A 25,000-nucleotide genomic window follows, 5' to 3' on the forward strand; every position below is an offset into this window, starting at 1 on the left:
TCCACACACACTGACCCTCACCATCCACACACACTGACCCTCACCATCCACACTGACCCTCACCATCCACACACACTGACCCTCACCATCCACACACACTGACCCTCACCATCCACACACACTGACCCTCACCATCCACACACACTGACCCTCACCATCCACACACACTGACCCTCACCATCCACACACACGGACCCTCACCATCCACACTGACCCTCACCATCCACACACACTGACCCTCACCATCCACACACATTGACCCTCACCATCCACACTGACCCTCACCATCCACACACACGGACCCTCACCATCCACACACACTGACCCTCACCATCCACACACACGGACCCTCACCATCCACACACACTGACCCTCACCATCCACACGGACCCTCACCATCCACACTGACCCTCACCATCCACACACACTGACCCTCACCATCCACACTGACCCTCACCATCCACACACACTGACCCTCACCATCCACACTGACCCTCACCATCCACACACACGGACCCTCACCATCCACACACACTGACCCTCACCATCCACACACACGGACCCTCACCATCCACACACACTGACCCTCACCATCCACACGGACCCTCACCATCCACACTGACCCTCACCATCCACACACAACGACCCTCACCATCCACACTGACCCTCACCATCCACACACAACGACCCTCACCATCCACACTGACCCTCACCATCCACACACACTGACCCTCACCATCCACACTGACCCTCACCATCCACACACAACGACCCTCACCATCCACACTGACCCTCACCATCCACACACACTGACCCTCACCATCCACACTGACCCTCACCATCCACACACACTGACCCTCACCATCCACACACACTGACCCTCACCATCCACACACACGGACCCTCACCATCCACACGGACCCTCACCACCCACACACAACGACCCTCACCACCCACACACACGGACCCTCACCATCCACACGGACCCTCACCATCCACACGGGCCTTCACCATCCACACGCACAGATAAAGACAGAGCGGGACGGACGGGTCGATTTATTCCTGACCTTTTGATCTACAGATCAGAGGAAGTAAATGCCACTAAAGGTCACATCCTGACCCGAGTGGGACGACACCACATTAAAGCATCTCTTGCGTTTGGTTTCACGCTCCAGCAGCCGTTCGCTCTGGTATAAAGTCATGTGACCTGATACATATATGTGTGTGTGTGTGTGTGTGTGTGTGTGTGTGTGTGGAGATGCAGACGGATCCCCGTCAGGTTGTGTTTGTTGTTCCTCAGGGATCGTATTCATCATTTCCCTCAAGGCGACACCTTCAATATGTTCCCATGTGACGTCTCAGAGCGGCCGCCGTCACGCGCACACACACACACACACACACACACACACACACCCCACTGATCCAGATTAGTCCTGATAATGGCAGAGGAGACGAGCCATACACACACCAGAGCGGCCATCTGGACCACAGCGTGAGCCAGACATCTCTATACACACTCACACACGCACTCACACACGCATTCACACACACACACGCACTCAAACACACACACTCACTCACACAAACACTGACACACACACACTTCAGCAGGACATCCTCATACTGAAAAAAGATGCTTCAGCTGTCAAGTGATGAAGAGCACAAATGATACACACCTAAGCTGATGAAGAACATCAAGAACATTTTAATATCCAGAGACACTCAAGAACACATTACAGCCAGAAACAGTTATAAGATGCTACAAAGAACCAGAGAGGATTTATTTCCATCTCCAGAATACCAGACTGGACTGAGACTCCAGCCCAGTGATCCTATCAGGACAAACACACACACACACACACACACACACATCAGACGATCGTCATGACAACAGCCATGTGTCTTACCTGAGCCGCGCTTGGACACCACTTTCAGGCTTCTGATGACCGTCGCATACAGCAGGATCTGCAGAGGAACCCGTGATCTCATGTTTCACTGTGTGAATCTCCTGCAGAGACACAAACACACACGCACAACATGAGCGTCACACACTCATCTGTCTTTAACAGCGTCTAAACAAACACACTCCATCACATCAGACACTCAACTGGCTTCTACATGCGTTTAAACCTCTGTACACAGCAGAGTCTTCAATCTTCAGGATCTCTCCAGTCCAGTGCACAAACACACACACACACACACACACACACATCCATCTCTGTGTCTACAGCACATTTGTCCAAGAGTTCTCACAGAAACCCAGCGCCTGCCAAAAGCAAAGCCCCAGATCTCTGATTCCCTGTTCAATATCTGCAGGAAAAACACATCATATGCTGCAAACATGTCCTGAAATGACATTCACCATCTACAGCAGCAGGACACGTGAGCGTCCACTGAAACATCATGAAGAAAAAACGAGACGCAAGGTGCGTTTCCATTACAGATTTGTGAAAACTTTTGCGATTTTTTTCTAAATGTCGACAAAAAACTATTGCGAAATTACGGCGTTTCCATTAACTGATGTTATGCGACTACAACTTAATTTTTTCCTCTCGCGATAAGTCATTCCAAAAATCATAGCACCGGACGTTGGTAGCTTTATGTATATCTCAGCTACTGCACTGGCCATTATTATTAATCAAAGGAGACGTATGTGTGTTATCCAATCATTAATGACAAGGAAAGACCTTTATACTTGAGAGCGGCACATGTGAGGAGTTTCTGGGCGTTTCTCACTTTGAGGTCTTGACTGTGGCATTTCTTTGAGGTTTAGAATCCAGTATTCCTGTAATTTTTCTGTCTTTTATGAATTTAATAAAGAACTCTGTCTCGTATTCTGTCCAAACATAGCGTGTCATCTACGTCAGCTGACCTGTAAATGCGCAAAAACTGTTTCCATTTCCATTGGGCGTATTTTCAATTCGCAATTTCAATTTGCGCAATTTGAAGGGTAATGGAAACGCGGCTAATGACACTAATGGAAAGAAGAGACAGATGCCGTTCCACAAGAGACAGAAAGACATATTTGTGTAATGTGTACTGACCCTCAAACACACATACACACACACACACACACACACACACGCACACACACCCACACCCACACACACACACTCACATATACACACACACACACATACAGTATTTACACACACACACATGCACGCACACACACACACACACATACATTTTGAATGATAAATTGCTAGTTATGTTCCACGTTGGTAAATAAGTTTGCAGCATATGCTAAATGACTAAAAGCGGGTCAGAAAACAGTGCTGATGTTCATTTAGTTCTTGACAGTAACACTTTACACGCTGCATTTGTTCATCCAGCACTGAACATGAACTGTATGTGTTGTTCATCTCATCTCTTTTGCTTTCATTTATTGCAAAAATAAAAACAACAGGAAACAAAAAAGCAACAGTAAAAAGTGCGCCAAACATAATAGCCTGTAACTTCACATGGTTAGAGTGTGTGCAGCTCCAGATGATCGGAGGATCCCTTCTAATGCATCAGAGACACGGAGCACATTAACACGGATTAAAGGCTTTAGAGACTCGACACAAATCACAATCCAACAATACGACATTCTGAGTGCTGAACACATGCAGCATTTGAATATGCACAACATCGGTCTGTTGTTTCCAAGGAAACCACTCGTGCTTGTAATCGCAGCGGTGAGCGTTGGATTGATGCGTTAGCTTCAGAATTCTGCCAGGATAACCAACATCTCGTCCTCAAACACCGATTCTGCTTTATAACCAACATCTCGTCCTCAAACACCGATTCTGCTTTATAACCAACATCTCGTCCTCAAACACTGATTCTGCTTTATAACCAACATCTCGTCCTCAAACACTGATTCTGCTTTATAACCAACATCTCGTCCTCAAACACTGATTCTGCTTTATAACCAACATCTCGTCCTCAAACACTGATTCTGCTTTATAACCAACATCTCGTCCTCAAACACTGATTCTGCTTTATAACCAACATCTCGTCCTTAAATTCTGCTTTATAACCAACATCTCGTCCTCAAACACTGATTCTGCTTTATAACCAACATCTCGTCCTTAAATTCTGCTTTATAACCAACATCTCGTCCTCAAATTCTGCTTTATAACCAACATCTCGTCCTCAAACACTGATTCTGCTTTATAACCAACATCTCGTCCTTAAATTCTGCTTTATAACCAACATCTCGTCCTCAAACACTGATTCTGCTTTATAACCAACATTTCGTCCTTAAATTCTGCTTTATAACCAACATCTCGTCCTTAAATTCTGCTTTATAACCAACATCTCGTCCTCAAACACTGATTCTGCTTTATAACCAACATCTCGTCCTCAAACACTGATTCTGCCTTATAACCAACATCTCGTCCTCAAACACTGATTCTGCCTTATAACCAACATCTCGTCCTCAAACACTGATTCTGCTTTATAACCAACATCTCGTCCTCAAACACTGATTCTGCTTTATAACCAACATCTCGTCCTCAAACACCGATTCTGCTTTATAACCAACATCTCGTCCTCAAATTCTGCTTTATAACCAACATCTCGTCCTCAAACACTGATTCTGCTTTATAACCAACATCTCGTCCTTAAATTCTGCTTTATAACCAACATCTCGTCCTCAAACACTGATTCTGCCTTATAACCAACATCTCGTCCTCAAACACTGATTCTGCTTTATAACCAACATCTCGTCCTTAAATTCTGCTTTATAACCAACATCTCGTCCTCAAACACCGATTCTGCCTTATAACCAACATCTCGTCCTCAAACACTGATTCTGCCTTATAACCAACATCTCGTCCTCAAACACTGATTCTGCCTTATAACCAACATCTCGTCCTCAAATTCTGCTTTATAACCAACATCTCGTCCTCAAATTCTGCTTTATAACCAACATCTCGTCCTTAAATTCTGCTTTATAACCAACATCTCGTCCTCAAACACTGATTCTGCCTTATAACCAACATCTCGTCCTCAAACACCGATTCTGCTTTATAACCAACATCTCATGTTAGCAGAACAGGCTGGCGTCTCGCTTACACACATACTCTCACTCACACACACACACTCACACACACACACACACTGTCTCTCTGGCTCAGAAAAGACAGAAGAATATCAGATTGTTGATATCGGCCTCCTCAGCTTAGTTCCTATTATATTCAGCCAAATTCTGTAGTGCTCACGTTGCCAAACAGGAGAGAGAGAAAGAGAGAGAGAAAGAGAGAGAGAGAGAGAGAGAGAGAGAGAGAGACGTTGGAACCCTCTAGACTCTCTCTCTCTCTCTCTCTCTCTCTCTCTCTCTCTCTCTCTCTCTCTCTCTCCTGCTTGTGGAACTGGGTGAAAAATTGATGTGCCAGCTGCCTTTGCCAGTCATTAACATTTCTATTTGAGAGAAACTGTAGCGAGAGCCTCCATTTCTACCTTCAGCTCACCCACGCAAACCTCAGCTGCTGCGCCCTGAATTATTCTGTTTCGCATTATCCACCAGCGCATCTCAGCCACGCTGCAGAGGTGAGAGAGAGAGAAAGAGAGACACAGAGAGACCTGTGAGCATTTGCTCTGCAGATGCTGATTCTCTGTTTTTATTCAGATGAATCTGAGGATCGTTACAGTCACGCTGTCAGATGAACGTTTGACTGAAGGTCAAAATGCCCATAAACTCCTCACAAACACTAAAATCTGACAATAAATACTATGAATAATAGATATACACCCAATGCACTGCAAAAGTGATGTTCTCTCACAGTATTTTTTCAGTACAAATAAATTGACCACTGACAAGATGAGCTTTTAATAAAAGTTTGCTGTCTATGCAGTAGAAAGGCTTTTTATTATTATTCTATGCTATATGACTAAGGAAAGGGCTGAGGCATTCCCTTCTGCCAGTAAGGCAGGAAAATTTAGCACCCATAATGCACTTGGCTCGATCCAGTTGTCTTATGATCTATAGTTTCACTAAAGCCCTGTAGCTGTCAAAAGTTCAAAAGATCGGCTGACTGTTGCTGACAAATAAATGGGATAATCATTGGTGCAGGTAACGTGGAGAAAGAGTTCATATCTACCAATACTAATGACGTTAAAAATTTTACAAACTTCACATACATTATTGGAGATGCAAAATGACGTAAGATAAGAAGTCTTGTTTTCTGAGAAGCTGATGAACAAAATGAAGCTGAAAACAAGAACAAATATCTGCCAATTGGTCAGACAAACTTAATTCAAAGGGAAAACAAGATTATTTTTCTGACCCCACTGGCAGATATTTGTTCTTAATTTTGATAATTTTGCATCTCCAGTAAATCTTGATTTAAGAATGTTTAGATATTTGTGCTGGAAAACAAGTCAACAATACTCTCTGCAGTGGTAGAGTAGTGCTTGATCAATACACTTTCCACGGACTGACGCTTTTCCTTTACACTGTATATCACTCAAATAATATTAAATAATCTTCAAAACTATTTTATACTTTAAATAAATCTGATGTTTCACGCAATAATAAATCACTGTCATCTGACGAGAGAAAAACAGAGTGAAAATAAAAGAGAAGGTTTCTGAATCTTGACTGTGGGAGTGACTCATAAGCCTCCACAATCCATCAGTGCTCTTACCTCACGCACAATCATCAATAACACACAGTCGATTGAAGCGTCTCCCGCACGTCAGACCCTGTGGACGTTTCTCCAGGAATACGCTGGGAAACTCCACTGCAGATGCACTTTATAGCAGCTGAAGCTCATTCACATCACTGCCTCTGCACAAAACCCCAAACACTGGCAGTGGGACTCAAACGCAGTCTGAGTCTGAGAGTCCACGGGAAACGGGCTTTATTGAGGTTGAGTGATGCGAACCGCTGGACTCAAGTTTATTCTCCTGCTGCGCTTTAGAGCCGGTGGTCAGTGCTAATGAGCGGAGGTGCACTAACCCTCCCGATACTGTTCGTTACACAGGCCCTCGGCCCTCCTGAGAATCAAACAGCAAAACACATTTATAGAGGACGAAGAAAAGAGCTGAGAACACGGACACACAGCAGAAGAACGAGGACACTTGAAGAACCGGATGGCCCATTTTCACTGTTGCACAGCGGTTTCCTCTTAGCCTGAGTGAATTGCATTTGTAGCTCCTTCTTATAGCTTTGTTTTCCAACTTTTTTTTCTCTATCTTTCCTGCCGTTTATGTTGCTTAATATAATTTAATAGTCACAATTTATCTGATATTATCTAATATTGTCGTCCTCATTGATCTGACATTGTAACTGACATAATAACTAATGATCTTTGCAACGGAAGTGAATCAATCAAAACTAACTTTATCTGGACAATAACTTTATTCTAGAGCTGCTGTAAAGCCTAAACAATCTCTGTTACTGTAATCTCCTGTTATCACTGTAAAGCTGCTTTTAAACAATCTATATTGTTAAAAGCGCTGTATAAATGAAGGTGACTTGACTTGACATTGCTAGCTTTAATCTAAATCGCTATTGCTAACACAACGCACTAGCATTTCGCTAGCCTGTTAACATGCCATAGGCTAGCGAAATGCGAGCACAATAGCACTGTGCACACCTTTTACGAGTCCATCAAACAACTGTGGTGAGTTGGATCAGTCAACAAATACAGTGAGTAATGTCTTCTCATGTTATTGTCACTTGCACTTCGTGTCACATGTATAGTATAGAATTCTCTGTCAGCGATGAGGGCTTCACATATGATAAATGCAGGGAGATAGTCAGGCTGACGGAGAAGATTTCAGAAATAGAGACACGTATTTTAAAGTTTAATCGAGGATAGAATGAATGCAAGGGCTTTAGATACTGCTTTGGATGCGACTAGCTTAGTGAACTCTGTACACTGTTCGGTTCCAGCTGTAGAGCCCGTGCAGCAGGGCAACTGGGTGACGGTGAGATGCTGTAGTCGCGGGACAAAACACTGCTGTTCAATTCTGATTACCATAATAAATAGATTCTCCCCACTCAGTGAAACACCCACTATGAATCCTGTTGAATGTGCCCTAGTTATTGGCGATTCTATTACACGGAACGTGAAAATAGAGACACCATAGTCACACCATAGTCACATGTTTGCCGGGAGCCAGAGCGCCTGACATCAAAGCAAATTTAAAAGTGCTGGCTAAAACTAATTGTAAATTCTCTAAGATTATTATTCACGTCGGCACTAATGATGTTAGACTCCGCCAGTCGGGAGATCAGCAAAATTAACGTTAAAGAGGTGTGTGAACTCGCAAGTACGATGTCAGGCACTGTAATTTGCTCTGGCCCCCTTCCTGTTCGCAGAAGTGATGAGATAGTTAGTAGACTGTCCTCACTCAATGGCTGGCTGTCTAAGTGGTGTCCGCAAAATAATATAGAATTCATAGACAATTGGAAAAGTTTTTGGGGCAGACCTGACCTGTTGAAAAGAGATGGTATTCATCCCTCCTGGGATGGTGCTGCTCTTCTCTCTAGTAATATGGCACATAGTCTTAGAGCTCAAACATGACAATCTGGGGCTCAGGTCAGGAAGCAGACAGACTGGCTAAACCGACCGTCTGCTAGCGGCCTCGCGTCACCAAGGTCAGATAAATCCCATCACATAGAGCCTCTTTCACCTAGATATCATCATATAGAGACTGTGCCTGTTCCCCGAATTAGGAAATACAAAAAACTCCCAAACCCATTTAAGGTTAAATATTTAATTGATGTTCAACAAATAAAAAACAGATATAATACAGATGAAAAAATGATAAAGATGTGATAGCTGAATATCCAATCCCTTTCCTCAAAAGCACTTATTGTTAATGATATGATTACAGACTATAATTTAGATGTGCTGTGTTTGACAGAAACCTGGCTAAAACCAGATGATTACATGACTTTAAATGAGTCCACCCCGCAAGATTACTGTTATAAACATGAACCTCGTCTGAAAGGCAAAGGGGGAGGTGTTGCTGTAATTTATGGTAATATCTTCAGAATTACTGAGAAATCTTGTTTCACATATAATTCTTTTGAAGTGTTGGTGCTTATTGTAACACCATCTAGTGTAAATAATAAATCCCGTTTGACATTTGTGCTGGCAACTGTATACAGGCCACCAGGGCACCATACAGACTTTATCAAAGAATTTACTGATTTTCTATCAGAGTTAGTACTGACTGCAGATAAAGTCCTAATTATTGGTGATTTTAATATACATGTAGATAACGAGAGAGACGTATTAGATTTGACATTTACAGACATTCTGAACTCTATTGGAGTTAGGCAACACATGTCAGAACCCACTTATTGTCATAATCATACTTTAGATCTAATATTAGATCTAATAAGAATACGGACACACTATAGAAGAACACGGACACACTACAGAAGAACACCGACACACTACAGAAGAACACGGACACACAGCAGAAGAACACGGACACACTATAGAAGAACACGGACACACAGCAGAAGAACACGGACACACAGCAGAAGAACACGGACACACAGCAGAAGAACACGGACACACAGCAGAAGAACACGGACACACAGCAGAAGAACACGGACACACTATAGAAGAACACGGACACACAGCAGAAGAACACGGACACACAGCAGAAGAACACGGACACACAGCAGAAGAACACGGACACACAGCAGAAGAACACGGACACACTATAGAAGAACACGGACACACAGCAGAAGAACACGGACACACAGCAGAAGAACACGGACACACTATAGAAGAACACGGACACACAGCAGAAGAACACGGACACACTATAGAAGAACACGGACACACAGCAGAAGAACACGGACACACAGCAGAAGAACACGGACACACTACAGAAGAACACGGACACACAGCAGAAGAACACGGACACACAGCAGAAGAACACGGACACACTATAGAAGAACACGGACACACAGCAGAAGAACACGGACACACAGCAGAAGAACACGGACACACAGCAGAAGAACACGGACACACAGCAGAAGAACACGGACACACAGCAGAAGAACACGGACACACTGCAGAAGAACACGGACACACTATAGAAGAACACGGACACACTATAGAAGAACACGGACACACAGCAGAAGAACACGGACACACAGCAGAAGAACACGGACACACAGCAGAAGAACACGGACACACTGCAGAAGAACACGGACACACTGCAGAAGAACACGGACACACTACAGAAGAACACGGACACACAGCAGAAGAACACGGACACACTGCAGAAGAACACGGACACACAGCAGAAGAACACGGACACACTACAGAAGAACACGGACACACAGCAGAAGAACACGGACACACTACAGAAGAACACGGACACACAGCAGAAGAACACGGACACACTGCAGAAGAACACGGACACACAGCAGAAGAACACGGACACACTATAGAAGAACACGGACACACTGCAGAAGAACACGGACACACTGCAGAAGAACACGGACACACTGCAGAAGAACACGGACACACTGCAGAAGAACACGGACACACTATAGAAGAACACGGACACACTACAGAAGAACACCGACACACTGCAGAAGAACACGGACACACTGCAGAAGAACACGGACACACAGCAGAAGAACACGGACACACTACAGAAGAACACGGACACACTACAGAAGAACACGGACACACAGCAGAAGAACACGGACACACAGCAGAAGAACACGGACACACAGCAGAAGAACACGGACACACTGCAGAAGAACACGGACACACTGCAGAAGAACACGGACACACTACAGAAGAACACGGACACACAGCAGAAGAACACGGACACACTATAGAAGAACACGGACACACAGCAGAAGAACACGGACACACAGCAGAAGAACACGGACACACAGCAGAAGAACACGGACACACAGCAGAAGAACACGGACACACTGCAGAAGAACACGGACACACAGCAGAAGAACACGGACACACAGCAGAAGAACACGGACACACTGCAGAAGAACACGGACACACAGCAGAAGAACACGGACACACAGCAGAAGAACACGGACACACAGCAGAAGAACACGGACACACTGCAGAAGAACACGGACACACAGCAGAAGAACACGGACACACAGCAGAAGAACACGGACACACTATAGAAGAACACGGACACACAGCAGAAGAACACGGACACACAGCAGAAGAACACGGACACACAGCAGAAGAACACGGACACACTGCAGAAGAACACGGACACACTATAGAAGAACACGGACACACAGCAGAAGAACACGGACACACTATAGAAGAACACGGACACACAGCAGAAGAACACGGACACACTATAGAAGAACACGGACACACAGCAGAAGAACACGGACACACAGCAGAAGAACACGGACACACAGCAGAAGAACACGGACACACAGCAGAAGAACACGGACACACTATAGAAGAACACGGACACACTGCAGAAGAACACGGACACACAGCAGAAGAACACGGACACACTGCAGAAGAACACGGACACACAGCAGAAGAACACGGACACACAGCAGAAGAACACGGACACACTATAGAAGAACACGGACACACAGCAGAAGAACACGGACACACAGCAGAAGAACACGGACACACAGCAGAAGAACACGGACACACTGCAGAAGAACACGGACACACTACAGAAGAACACGGACACACAGCAGAAGAACACGGACACACTGCAGAAGAACACGGACACACTACAGAAGAACACGGACACACAGCAGAAGAACACGGACACACAGCAGAAGAACACGGACACACAGCAGAAGAACACGGACACACTGCAGAAGAACACGGACACACAGCAGAAGAACACGGACACACAGCAGAAGAACACGGACACACTATAGAAGAACACGGACACACAGCAGAAGAACACGGACACACTATAGAAGAACACGGACACACAGCAGAAGAACACGGACACACTGCAGAAGAACACGGACACACTACAGAAGAACACGGACACACAGCAGAAGAACACGGACACACAGCAGAAGAACACGGACACACTGCAGAAGAACACGGACACACTACAGAAGAACACGGACACACTGCAGAAGAACACGGACACACTGCAGAAGAACACGGACACACTATAGAAGAACACGGACACACAGCAGAAGAACACGGACACACAGCAGAAGAACACGGACACACTATAGAAGAACACGGACACACTGCAGAAGAACACGGACACACTGCAGAAGAACACGGACACACTATAGAAGAACACGGACACACTATAGAAGAACACGGACACACTATAGAAGAACACGGACACACTATAGAAGAACACGGACACACTATAGAAGAACACGGACACACTGCAGAAGAACACGGACACACGGCAGAAGAACACGGACACACTATAGAAGAACACGGACAACTACAGAAGAACACGGACACACTATAGAAGAACACGGACACACTGCAGAAGAACACGGACACACTACAGAAGAACACCGACACACTGCAGAAGAACACGGACACACTATAGAAGAACACGGACACACTACAGAAGAACACCGACACACTGCAGAAGAACACGGACACACTATAGAAGAACACGGACACACAGCAGAAGAACACGGACACACTACAGAAGAACACCGACACACTGCAGAAGAACACGGACACACTATAGAAGAACACGGACACACAGCAGAAGAACACGGACACACTATAGAAGAACACGGACACACTGCAGAAGAACACGGACACACGGCAGAAGAACACGGACACACTATAGAAGAACACGGACAACTACAGAAGAACACGGACACACTGCAGAAGAACACGGACACACTATAGAAGAACACGGACACACAGCAGAAGAACACGGACACACTACAGAAGAACACCGACACACTGCAGAAGAACACGGACACACTGCAGAAGAACACGGACACACTATAGAAGAACACGGACACACTGCAGAAGAACACGGACACACGGCAGAAGAACACGGACACACTATAGAAGAACACGGACACACTATAGAAGAACACGGACACACTGCAGAAGAACACGGACACACTATAGAAGAACACGGACACACAGCAGAAGAACACGGACACACTATAGAAGAACACGGACACACTGCAGAAGAACACGGACACACTATAGAAGAACACGGACACACAGCAGAAGAACACGGACACACTATAGAAGAACACGGACACACTGCAGAAGAACACGGACACACAGCAGAAGAACACGGACACACTATAGAAGAACACGGACACACTGCAGAAGAACACGGACACACTATAGAAGAACACGGACACACAGCAGAAGAACACGGACACACTGCAGAAGAACACGGACACACTGCAGAAGAACACGGACACACTGCAGAAGAACACGGACACACTGCAGAAGAACACGGACACACGGCAGGCGATCACTGTTGCAGCTCATTAATGAACCACTGACAGACATTTCAGAACTGAATAACATGATATTTCAAACCCTTATCATATGAATGCACTTCAGCTAGTGACCTGTTTACCATTATATAAAGCAATCATATTTATGAATTATGACTTGTGTGTTATTTTGTTCTGTGATGGTCTAGTTATCTGATGTCATCTCTCTACATGTATGTTGTGTCATTAGTTCTTGGCTTTATGGGGAAAGCATCTGGACTGGAGCATTAATCTCTATAAACATTTTATATATGTTATACATATATATGTGTGTGTGTGTGGGTCTACATAATTAATCCCTCCAACTGACGTCTGTATGAAAGAGATAAAGCCTGTAAAACTAACCACACTAATCATACAAACATGCATTCTATCCATCCATCACTCTACCAATCTCACATTCATCTATCTATCTATCTATCTATCTAACTATCTATATATCTATCTATCTATCTATCACAACAAAATGTCTGTTCATTGTGAAATGAATAAATATAGTATACTACTTTGAATATATTCGTGTTTAACACTGGATCAGTTGTTTGTCGTTTCTCATTTCAAACTGTCCAAACTGTTGACACTTGCTGTGATATTTTGTGATCTAACTCAATAACATTCATTGCCAAAACCCTTTGGTGATTTTCTGCTGTATCTGTCAGATCATCTGCAGGAAACACACGGCCCAAACACAAGTCAAATGTGTGAGTGAACCAGAGTCTCCTTCACCTGATATTCTGTCTTGAAGACAAACATCACCATGATGGTTCATGCTGTTATTCTGATGTGTCTCCTTCAAACACTGAACACACTCGGACAGCTCCTCATGGCCTGAAAGAAGGAGATGATAATGAAGATCCCTAATTCTTCATTCGTGCATCAGACACGCTCATGCCCTAAACACCCGCTCGCGACACACGCCGCATGCAGAAGAAACACTTCTTTACTGTCAGGACGCCCGCCATGTGTTTAATAAAAGATAAGAGAATCCAACCCAAATCTTTCCAAACACGCAGCACTATTGAAATCCAACACCTGAATAATTCAGTCTTTATGGCCCATTACGCTCTGTGTTTAGCATGACTAGCACGCGTGCTACAGCGCCGGGAACGACGTGTCCGGCCCTCGACTCTTTATCTGCGAGCCTGCGTCTCACTTCTGTACGAGTAAACTCCAGTGCATGGAAATTACAGATAGTTCTGTGAGCATTTCTGTATCACATCTTTTCTTAAGTAAACCGAACACATTATGTCTTGTTTATACTCTGTGAGGTAAAATTTCCCTTTGGTCTGGACGGATTAGATATTTAAGTAAAGGACCTGAAAGCATCGCTGTTACTCCTGCTCAGAATGAAACTGATGTCCTACAAGTGTCTAGAGAGAAAAACACTGGGTAAATACACATGATAGAGGTTAATACAACATCATTACAGCACAGGAGACAAACAACTTCCTTTGAATAATATTTCATACAAATTCTGAAAATGGAAGGAGGCCTAGTTTATTATGAGGTTTAACACTTATTGTCAGGACTTTGATCAAATCATGACAAGCACCAGCACTACTAGTGATGACTAACTTAAACACCATCTAGCAGTTTAAAGAGCCCAAATTATGCCCTCTTACAGTCTTGGGCTCTATTAGAGCAGGTTTTCCTGCTTGAATGTTGATTATTTCCTCATATTCTCCATTGTTGCAGCTCCTCTCTTCCCAGTCTTTCCCAAAAGTATCGTGAGCCAACTACAAGTTCCAAGTCGCAAGTTCCGTCGTTATATAAGCATAGTTCAACGAGTCAGTGTTTCCCGAAACCATCGTTCCAATGAACATACGCAAACAACAAACATTTGCAGACGACAGCTCTTGACCTGTGGTTAGAAGCAGAGTTTCTTGTTTGCATGACATGTGGACTTAATAAATCCTTATCTTCAGCCAAATAAGCAAGCTGACATTCAGTACAATCTGCGTCTTTTATTTAGAATACATACAAATGTAATTAAAGTCTTTTAGTTTGTCTAGAGATTGAAAGCATCGGGTTTTTTTGAAGAGTGCGCATGTGTGAACGTGCTCTAGTGTGGAGAACGAGCCTATGATTGAATCTGGAAATAACGCTAAATAACTGAGAAAAATTTGAAATAGTCCTCAGATGCCATGTTCATAATTTATAGCAAAACATCTAGCATTAATTCGATCTCAAACAGTTTCATTACAAGAAGTTATTACTACACCACCTGCGTGACATCATTAACCAATGTGGTTGAACGAACAATTTGAGACAATACGGTTTCGGGAAACACTTGTGACTAGCTAGTTGATTTATTCAATGATGCATCGTACTATGATAGTAAAGCAGCGAGTTAAGGCGCTATACGGGAAGCCCACCCCTGTTTAGTTTCTATGAAGCCCCTCCTTCGGAAAAGCACACTGTGCTCTGATTGGTCGGCTGGAGCAGTGTGTTGCGATTGGTCGAGCGTGTTTGGGAAATGTCCCGCCCCTTACCATAACCACCAGTATCAACACACTGCTAACTATCTCAACCAGGCCCCGCCCCTTTATTCTGCGTATGAATTATTATAATGAGGAATATTGTGATGTGTTCGTTCCCGCAAGAAACTCAAGACTACAGTGGAGGCGTTTCAGGAGTTCAGGAACACTGACACTGATATAGAGAAGAACTGTAAATTTTTCATGATCGAACAGCAACATTACACACTAAAGAGAGATGAACAATATGTCCTCTTCAAGAAGCTTTAACATGAGTGTTTGAGAGAGATGACTTCAGCAGTTTTAGTCTCATCTCCTTCACCCCTGAATCCCCTTGTGAAGCGCTTGTCCTGCTGAAAACATCTGCTTCATTACAGCAAACGCTTCTCTCCGGCCCGAACGCCCGCGGATCATCAGTGCCGACGCGGGTCCGTGTGAGCGACTCCAGCGAGAGCCACAACCGTATGATTTATACTGGCGGTTCTCTCCGCACCGCTACGTTATTCCTCCATCCATCACGTGCAGGTGAAACCAGCGAAGAAGAAGCGCATCAGTCAAGCGGCCGTGAAACTCACTTCCCCGTCACTGTTTCTACAGAGTAATGTGCGTCTCCGATCCCAACCAATCACCTCAACGAGAGCTCAGCGAGAAATCACAGAGAAGATCTCCCTCAAATCAACTTCATTATTAAATGAGAAAATAAAGCTGCTGCAGCATATGCACAATCAAGAAAAGATTATGATTTACACTGATAATCGCACAATGCCTTCGGTCTCTCTGGTCGTGGTTCAGTCTGATCTCCAGCTTTCAGCTGATACCATCATAAATCCAAGGTCTCTTTCTGAACGCTGCATGAGAGGTTTATCTCACGTCTGCCAAGTAGAAGCTCACACTGAAAACCTTCATGAATGAGTAACCAGAATGACAGAAAAGAAAACTGAATCCTTTACAGATTTCTCTGAACTTCTACGTGTGTTGTGTGTGTGTGTGTACGTGTGTTTCTGTGTTGACAATGTTAATATTGCTGGAGTTTTGGTTCAGCTTTCCACCACTGTCAAAAACCTTGGTATAATCTTTGATTCCTCTCTTTCCTTCCCTCCACACATCTCCTCGCTTACTAAGTCTGCCTTCTTTCACCTTTGTAATATCGCACGCTTACGTCCATTTCTGAATATCAGCGATGCTGAGACCCTCGTTCACGCTTTCATCACTTCACGGCTTGACTACTGCAATTCTCTCTTCTATGGCTTACCCAATTCATCAATAAATAAGATCCAATATATCCAGAACTCCGCAGAGTCCTCACATACACAAAGAAATCCTCCCACATTACTCCAATTTTACGCAGTCTTCATTGGCTACACGTTCGCTTTCGTATTCAATACAAGATACTCCTTATCACATTCAAAGCACTCCATGATATTTCTGATCTCATCCATACACACTGCCCAGTTCGCACACTTAGATCTTCTGATGCCGGTCTGTTGACGATCCGTAGGCACAAACGATCATCGTTTGGTGGAAGGGCTTTTTGTACCGCTGCCCGACTCATCCGCGATTTTTCATCATTACACGATTTCAAAACCCACCTTAAAACATATCTTTTTGCTACTTGTTTCCCTGACCCCTGACTCTATGATCTGATTTTTATGTATATGTGCCTCTATCTATTATGTTATCCATCTCAGTTTATTTGTATCGTTTCCATGCCATGTTTCTATGTCATGTTTATTTGTACTTTATTGTAAAGCGACCTTGAGCTTTCTGAAAGGCGCTATATGTATTATTAAACGTATTGTTTCCATCCTCCATCGTATTATCATGCGTGAAACGCTCTGGACCTCAAGCAAAAGCTTGGAAATGATAATTCTGTGGCTCTGCAGCTCAAACTAATCATATCCATCAATGACAAGATCGTCTGAACTCACTGCAAAAATCAAAACACGTCTCAATCAGCTTTACACTTCAAGCACTTTTTGTTTGGCATCAAATGGCGCTGAAACTGAAGATGATTACATTTGCTGAAGCATATAAACTATTTTCAATAATCTCAAGCAGTGCATCTTAAACCCTGTTCCTGAAGTTTTGAACGTCTCTTTATCTGACAAACTCGTTTGAGATCCTGGAGTCTGTGATGTGTTTGTTCACAGAGACACACAGCAGAAACACTGATCACACCACGTCAATACACACAGAAATAAAGTTCAAACTGTTCAAAAGTTAATTACTAACCCTAACCAATGCAAATCCTTCTAAACATTACAGTGTTCTGGTCTCTCATGAACTCCCACAGCAGAACACGAACCCAACACACACCTTCACACACACTGACACCTCAGAAAACAAAAAGCTGGTCACCTGGGAATGACCCTCACAGGAACAACTGAGTCTCTTAAAAGAAAAGCTTCTATATAGAACCTTAAAGGGGTTCCCATTAGGGCTGTGTGATTAACTGTAATCGCAATAGAGTTATGACGTGAGCATGCGCGATTTCTAAACCGCAGAACACAGCGGGATTGGTCTAACCATCTCTATTTCCCTTTATACAGTACAGTTCGTTTTATAGAAGCTTTACAGTGATAAACATGAAAATAATTATTTAATGATGCAAACAGAGTTCAATTCTGTTGTAAAGCAGCTCTTAAAAGACAATAGTGTCATTGTTCAGCTGAAGTCAGTTCAGTGTTGATTCAGTTCAGTTCAGTAACTGTGTAAAGTTAATCATTCATCTATAAAGCAGCTCTGGTTTACCGTTACAGCGCGGAAGAAAGCACAGAAACTGGGAAGGGTAATTCAGGGCAGGATAAGGGAAATCAACATCTGTGGTTTGGGAATATTTTGGATACAGGAGTTAAAACAGAGTTGGGGCCATTCACACAGAAGACGCGTTTCAACAGATGAACTTCTTTTACCTCGAGCGCTGTGTAGAACGCCACGTCATGATAATGCAGAAGACGCGAGCGTACCGGTTAAAGACGTCCGTCTGGCGTTTACACGGAAAAACAACAGCACATTCCGAACCAGGTGAACAACAGTCAATAATAGTCATTTGCAAACTTATGAAAAGAGTTCAGAAAATGGTGATCGAAAAAAATCGAAATTCAATATTGATAAAAAAAAGTGACAGTATTATATTTTTGTCTGTACCGCACAGCCCAAGTTCTCAACATGGAATGATTGTATGGATTTACTTTTAATTTATTTATTTGTAATTTTAATTAAATTTGATAAATTAAGCAGCTCGTAAGCATACTTTTATCAGTATAAAAAAAAATTAAATAACCAGTTAAACATGACAGTCGTATCCAATCATTTAATAAGTTCTCCTTACATAGAAGCATAAAAGGTTCTTTAAAATGTCAAGTCAAGAACCCTATAGTTCTATACTGAACCCCACTGAAGAGTGAACCCCTAAAGGTTGTACATTACTACCTTAGAGTAGTAATATCTACTCTTAAAGTACTACTATGAACCCTTTAGGGGTGAATGAGGCGCACAGATGTTCCTTTGAGGGAATGACCAGCTGTTTCTCAACTTTTGCAAAATTGTCTGAGTGTTCAATCACTGTAAAAGAGTCCTTTGTTGAACTTCCAGACAAAAGGACTCAACAGCTCTTTAAGTACAACACTGAATACTCACCGTACCCCGAACCAAACAAGTTCACATGAAAATTAAAATAGCGTGGTGGAAAGAACTGCATGTGGGATGAGAAATGGAGCCGAGACACGACTGATGTCGAGAACCGCGATCTCCCACGATCAGCGAGAGAAACCAGGCCTCGTGAACACACACCGGGAGGAACATGCAGAATGGAGCTTGATGACTCAGTTCCCACAGTGCTGATGGGATGAGAGAAACTCATGCGTGGTTCCCGACACCGGCTGAAGCGTGACTGAGCGAGCCGAGGATCTGTGCGGTCGAGACGCTCGGGTCTCTGAGAGGGAAGATCGAGGGCTCAGAAGCGAAGCCCAGTCCAGTGAGAAACAACAGAACAACGAGAGAGACAAACCTGCAAAAATCCGTTACATTTACGGTAAAAAACTGGCAGAAATTTACCGTAAAAATACGGTAGCAACATTTTAGTTTTTACAGACTTAAGTTAAATTTACAGTAAACTACCGTATTTCATTATCTGATATAATGTTAATCTATTGAAGCACTTATATATGTTTTGTACCATTGTAATACACTTGACAACCACCAATCACAGCGGTGATGAGAATCACATGATCAATCAAAGCTCATCACAAGCAGCTTGGAGAAAGTTCATTGTAATATATAGAAGTGTCATTCACACAAATACTAAACACCATCATGGTAACACACATGAAATTACAAAAAATGCAATAAACATTCATTTAACAACATTAAATGAAACTTAAAACCCTAATGTACATAACTGAAAAACTAAAAAAACTATGAAGAAACATTGTTATATCAACAAAAAAAACATCAAATGTGAATTGTCACTCAGGGAATTGTGGGAATGTCAATTTATGTAAAAAATACAATTGCTTGTTCTTTTTCACTTAAAAAAACTGTAAATTTAATGGTATTTTACTGTAAATGTACAGTTACTGTAGATCGATCTCAGTTACTCACTGTATATAGTACGGAAACGTTCTGTTAACCAATCAACAGTTTTTCACCTTAGCATTTTTACCGTAAAAATCCGGATCATGTTTTAGTGTGAGGGGGGGTTCTCTTCTCTAAACACACAAATGGGAAACTCATCTCTCTTCAGTTCTCCATCATGAAGGAACATTTACTGTTAGTACCTGAACATGAGCACAACATCTAAAAATAACCATCACAAAAAGACACACACACACACACACACACACACACACACACACACACACACACGCGCGCGCGCAGCTTCAGAGAGATTACTGCCACCTTCCCGTCCAGATGAATGTCAAATCTACACAGACACTGGCAGAGTTTGGCTTAGCTTTGCTTTTCTCCAGAGTAAATTCCATCCGTTCCTCAGCAGGAGCTTCTGTTCCCCGAAGCTCTCGGAGACGTCAGCGCTCACACGCATCCGAAACCGAGAAACGCTAGAATCACACTCACGAATGCAGACCAACCACTTCAGTCAAGAAGACCAACACTGATTCCTATCGGGACACGAGAGCCGGACGCTGGGAGATTCTGCTGGGACTGCTTTACATTTTTACATGTGATAAAGAAACACAGTTGTGAAATATGGAGCAAAACAAATCAAGAAGAGAAATGACTTGATAAACCAGGTCACGGGTCAGATGTGGAGCAGAAACTGAAGCACGATGAAGTTTAGTTTGTGAGAGAGACTTTCTGAGCTAAAGATGCCGTCCACATCCAGCAGACCAACAAGACGCTCTTAAAATCTTCATGCTTAAAATATTGATTATATTACTCTGGTGAAATTGCTCATACAGTGATTAACCCTGCCCACCTCTAACGTACTTCCATCGGCACATTCACGTCAAGTCCTCTTTATTTATACAGCGCTTTTTACAACACAGAGTGTTTCAGAGCAGCTTTACAGTGGTAGCAGGAGAATAATGCAACCAAGTAAATGGCGTCCAGCCTCAGTAAGTTCAGTGATGGCTCATATCTGTTATAAAAAAAAGTTATTAATTTAGTTCATTTATATATATAGCCGCTCTGGAGAAAACCGTGATGTCATCGTCCAGTTCGGTTCAGTTCTCATATAATGGTGTCAGTCCAGGCAGAGCAGTAATATTGTTGAATATTAAATTAAATGTCCCCAACTAAGCAAGACAGAAGCCAGTGGCACATTCTGGACTTCGTCATGGACCAGGCGCTGTTAAACTGATCCCCGTTTCTGAACACACTAAAGCCGGGATGGGGATCAGTCCCGGAACGCGCCCTATGTGAACAGAAGCCAGGACCAGTGCCGTAAGTGTCGCAGTGATGACGCACATTAGGGCTGTCAAAAAAATATTTCGAATTTTGGTCGAATTATGTGAAGAGGAGCGTGAGATGATGATGACGCAACTGACGTGGGTTTGTTCTGTTAGCTATACAGTAGCGCGGCGCGGCGCGGTTGCGTTGTTTATTTGATAAATGGTGCCAAAAATCATGCGGTATGTACGCACATATTGCACAGCTGGCAAAGACACACTTGACCACATCTGTCAGAGCTGAGCGTGTGTGTGTGAGTGTGTGTGTTCGTCAGCTGGAAACACTGTCAACAGAAGCGCTCAGCACTCGCTCAGATCAAGCTGAGCTTCTGGTGTTTGTGATGATCAGTATGTAGATGTAGAGAAGTGAAGATGTAGATGTAGAGAAGTGAAGATGTAGATGTAGAGAAGTGAAGATGTAGAGTAGAGAAGTGAAGATGTAGAGAAGTGAAGATGTAGATGTAGAGAAGTGAAGATGTAGAGAAGTGAAGATGTAGAGTAGAGAAGTGAAGATGTAGAGTAGAGAAGTGAAGATGTAGATGTAGAGAAGTGAAGATGTAGATGTAGAGAAGTGAAGATGTAGATGTAGAGAAGTGAAGATGTAGATGTAGAGAAGTGAAGATGTAGAGAAGTGAAGATGTAGATGTAGAGATGTAGATGTAGAGTAGTGAAGATGTAGATGTAGAGAAGTGAAGATGTAGATGTAGAGAAGTGAAGATGTAGAGTAGAGAAGTGAAGATGTAGATGTAGAGAAGTGAAGATGTAGAGTAGAGAAGTGAAGATGTAGATGTAGAGAAGTGAAGATGTAGATGTAGAGAAGTGAAGATGTAGATGTAGAGAAGTGAAGATGTAGATGTAGAGAAGTGAAGATGTAGATGTAGATGTAGATGTAGAGAAGTGAAGATGTAGAGTAGAGAAGTGAAGATGTAGATGTAGAGAAGTGAAGATGTAGAGTAGAGAAGTGAAGATGTAGATGTAGAGAAGTGAAGATGTAGAGTAGAGAAGTGAAGATGTAGATGTAGAGAAGTGAAGATGTAGATGTAGAGAAGTGAAGATGTAGATGTAGAGAAGTGAAGATGTAGATGTAGAGAAGTGAAGATGTAGAGTAGAGAAGTGAAGATGTAGATGTAGAGAAGTGAAGATGTAGAGCAGAGAAGTGAAGATGTAGATGTAGAGAAGTGAAGATGTAGAGTAGAGAAGTGAAGATGTAGAGTAGAGAAGTGAAGATGTAGATGTAGAGAAGTGAAGATGTAGATGTAGAGAAGTGAAGATGTAGGAGTAGAGAAGTGAAGATGTAGGAGTAGAGAAGTGAAGATGTAGATGTAGATGTAGAGAAGTGAAGATGTAGATGTAGAGTAGAGAAGTGAAGATGTAGAGTAGAGAAGTGAAGATGTAGAGTAGAGAAGTGAAGATGTAGAGTAGAGAAGTGAAGATGTAGATGTAGAGAAGTGAAGATGTAGATGTAGAGAAGTGAAGATGTAGAGTAGAGAAGTGAAGATGTAGAGTAGAGAAGTGAAGATGTAGATGTAGAGAGTAGAAGTGAGTGTTTCTGAATGTTTTGTGTTGATGTAGTTCATTACGCTGTGTGTTGAAGTGTGTGTTCTCAGTTACTGATGCTCGAACACAGTTTTATGCACTATTGTAGCCTAATTGTCCTTGCATGCACATTGTCATTAAGAAAATTATATTTTATTTAAGAACAATTGTTTCAAAAGTTAATGCACTTTAAAAGTGAATGTCATTTCATTTCAATAAAAGATGCGATGCTTGATTTGGTTTATATTTGCATATTGCGCTCACTTGCGCCCTCTTGTGGACACAGGAGACAATACAGCACTTCTAGCCTCTAAGGTTAAGTGTTGCCTTTAGAATTTGAATATAATTCTAATTTTGCTAATATTTAAGAAAGAAATTCGAATTTAGCTTTCCAGCCATTCTGACAGCCCTAACACACAAGCCATCGCAGTGACATCCGGACGCCACGTGTCTTCACGGGATCTTTACGGGATGTGTGTGAACGCACTCACAGATTCCGGAAAATCACTGGCAGTGTGAATGAACCAAAATCAAACCACACATTATCCGTGTATTATCCGGGAATCTCTGTGTGAAAGGGGCTTAAATAAACCCTAAACTCAACACTGGCACTGTTTCATACACACTGTCCTGCGGTGGGACTGTTTTAAAACCAATTATTTGAGAATTATTATACATGCAGCTTTTATGAGCTCATATTAATTAAGAGACAAAATGGAAAATGGAAAATACTTCATTTGTCACACTTGCAGGACCATGTAAAATTAACTAGAGAAGGTTATTATAAACAGTTAAAAGCTAAAAGGAAACGGTGAGTAATTACAAGACCTAAAACATTCACTTTTCCTAAAGTTCATGAAAACGAACATCTTTAGTCCAACAATATGATATGCATCAACTAGCCAATCATACAGTAAATGCTGAACTCCACTAACTCACTGAAATGCAGTTTGTATTCAACTTTCCAAAAGCTATCTGACGTGATGAGCATTAATATGTGTATACGAGTGAGAGATTAATGAGTGTTGGAGCCGAGGGCCGACGAGACTCTTGATCGCAGGAGATCGTCTGTAAGATCTGAGAAACACGAGCCTCCAGACCTCAGATCAGCTTTGAGGACAAACTAAACCTCGAAACCGAAAGAGCCACGAAACCGATTCGTCCAGAAGAAGCTTCTCGCTCAGTTTGAAGGAGAAGAACAGAGATGCTTTACTAACGATGAGCACGTTAATGAAAACATTTATGCTTCATTATCAATTATGAACAAAGCTCAGTCCGTTGATTTTCTGCTCCAATAAAACACACTTTCTTTATGTAATGTTAATCTGATCCGCCTGAGATCTCGAGCCGTTTCTCGAGCTTATAAAGAGGACTAACGACACCAGAGAAGCGCTGAACACATGATGGAAATGTAGTTTTGTGGAGCAAGAGCCTCTGCGTCCAAACACACACACTTCAGCTGCACAAACCACTGAAACACACACACTTTAGCACACACTCATCCAGCACACACTCATCCTGCACACACTCATCCAGCACACACTCATCCTGCACACACTCATCCTGCACACACTCATCCTGCACACACTCATCCAGCACACACTCATCCTGCACACACTCATCCTGCACAC

General features: G+C 43.0%; 1 protein-coding gene across 4 annotated transcripts in view; it reads right to left on the reverse strand.

The window, feature by feature from the left end:
• The window catches only part of il1rapl1b (interleukin 1 receptor accessory protein-like 1b), a 235,762-nt gene that overhangs the window by 205,703 nt on the left and 5,059 nt on the right, over positions 1–25,000 (reverse strand). For all 4 annotated transcript variants that reach the window (XM_084100351.1, XM_084100349.1, XM_084100350.1 and 1 more), the window contains exon 2: positions 1,908–2,008. In XM_084100351.1, coding sequence (XP_083956477.1) covers positions 1,908–1,989 — 82 coding nt within the window. In that variant the 5' untranslated portion in view covers positions 1,990–2,008. The remainder of the gene's footprint in view (positions 1–1,907; positions 2,009–25,000) is intronic.

The sequence above is a fragment of the Abramis brama genome (genome assembly GCF_963993115.1).
Source record: "Abramis brama genome assembly, chromosome: 23".
In the NCBI taxonomy this organism is placed as follows: domain Eukaryota; kingdom Metazoa; phylum Chordata; class Actinopteri; order Cypriniformes; family Leuciscidae; genus Abramis; species Abramis brama.